The sequence below is a fragment of the Brassica oleracea genome, unplaced genomic scaffold (assembly GCF_000695525.1).
Source record: "Brassica oleracea var. oleracea cultivar TO1000 unplaced genomic scaffold, BOL UnpScaffold01967, whole genome shotgun sequence".
NCBI lineage: Eukaryota > Viridiplantae > Streptophyta > Magnoliopsida > Brassicales > Brassicaceae > Brassica > Brassica oleracea.
Window position 1 is genome coordinate 1 of NW_013618498.1, and position 1,233 is coordinate 1,233.

General features: G+C 34.8%; 1 protein-coding gene across 1 annotated transcript; it reads right to left on the reverse strand.

The window, feature by feature from the left end:
• Positions 1 to 42: 42 nt before the first annotated feature.
• On the reverse strand, positions 43 to 980 carry LOC106321552. The gene is made up of 4 exons (XM_013759806.1): positions 796 to 980; positions 583 to 706; positions 290 to 364; positions 43 to 192 (listed from the first exon to the last, which is right to left on the reverse strand). Exons 1-4 carry the CDS (start codon positions 978 to 980, stop codon positions 43 to 45), a joined length of 534 nt encoding a protein of 177 aa, XP_013615260.1.
• Between the last annotated feature and the right edge of the window lie 253 nt (positions 981 to 1,233).

The window sequence follows — 1,233 nt, forward strand, 5'->3', positions numbered from 1 at the left end:
TAAAAACATTGAAAGGAGGAAACTTTTTTCTATCCGAACAGCTTAATCGGTTTTCGCCTTTTCCTGTTTGATCACTTTGGTGCATAGTTTCTTGGAAGTGGATGTTAGGTCCGGTAGATCAGCATCATCTTCTTTGCGTTTTGAATATGGAGTTTTAGGATCTTCAGATGAACTTGAATCCAACAGCAACACCTAAAACCGTAGAAGTTGCGATTTGGTTTTAAAAATTAAGCTAAGAAAATAAGAAGAATTATAACATAATCAGAAATACAACTTTTTTTTTACTTACACCACCAGATGACATTGTAGAAGAAGTTGTTCCCATTTCCGAAATTGCCTCAGAACCACTTTCAATGCTTACAACCTTATCTCCAGAACAAACTTCTAAAACCAAGAAGGTGGCTGATCCACTTGAAAAATTATGGAGAGTTGATAGACACCCCAAAACAGAAGGACTTTCCCACCAAATTACGGATAGGTTCTGGTAGTATCTCCGGATCTTCTATCTATTAAAATTTTGAAACCATTTGTTAGTTTTAAATTGCACTAACGTGATATGCTAAAAACTATATAAAAAAATACCTCTCCATAAGAACCATCCCATAGATCATCAGCTTTCACACCAACAATGGATTTTGCAACAGAGCCTAGTAACATTAGACTACATGTCTCTGTGTCATCTTTCACGACCACATGGAGTTTGAACCTTATAAAATCACAGAAAAGGATTGGCAAATTGTATGATAATTAAAAAATCAAAAACGTAACACATGTAATTCGATTGTAAACACTTACTTGGGGGAAACATGAGTCACAATAGCATTACAAATTTCACAATGAAACTTTGGTTTGTCAATTCTCTTCATAATCAGATTTGCGAGCTTATTGACTTTTTTGTTGTGACGGTCACACCCAAAGTAAAACCATGCCCAATCAGTGTCTATTGCTTCAATTGTGCATATGGTTTTACAAATCTCCATCTGCATATAAGTGTTTTTGTTGGACCAAATAATTGATATCAAACTTAAATGCAATAAAAAATCTCAGAAAACCACATTGAGACAGAGAAATCAATGAACAAAGAATTAAGTGATTACCTTAGTTGCATCTATGATTTCTGAAATCGGCTTGATCTCTGCATCATTCCAATCATATTGAATGCGTTTACCATCTTTCTTTCCAGTAGATTTCTCAACCGTAGCTAGTTGTGAATGAGCAGCTGACAAACTACAA

Excerpts from the sequence above, each read along its gene's own strand:
- LOC106321552 (XM_013759806.1), bottom strand. The coding sequence starts at position 980 with ATGGAGATTTGTAAAACCATATGCACAATTGAAGCAATAGACACTGAT. Across the intron at positions 707-795 it reads GTGACTCATGTTTCCCCCAA|GTTCAAACTCCATGTGGTCG; the intron begins GTAAGTGTTTAC and ends TGATTTTATAAG. Across the intron at positions 193-289 it reads CTACAATGTCATCTGGTGGT|GTGTTGCTGTTGGATTCAAG; the intron begins GTAAGTAAAAAA and ends CTACGGTTTTAG.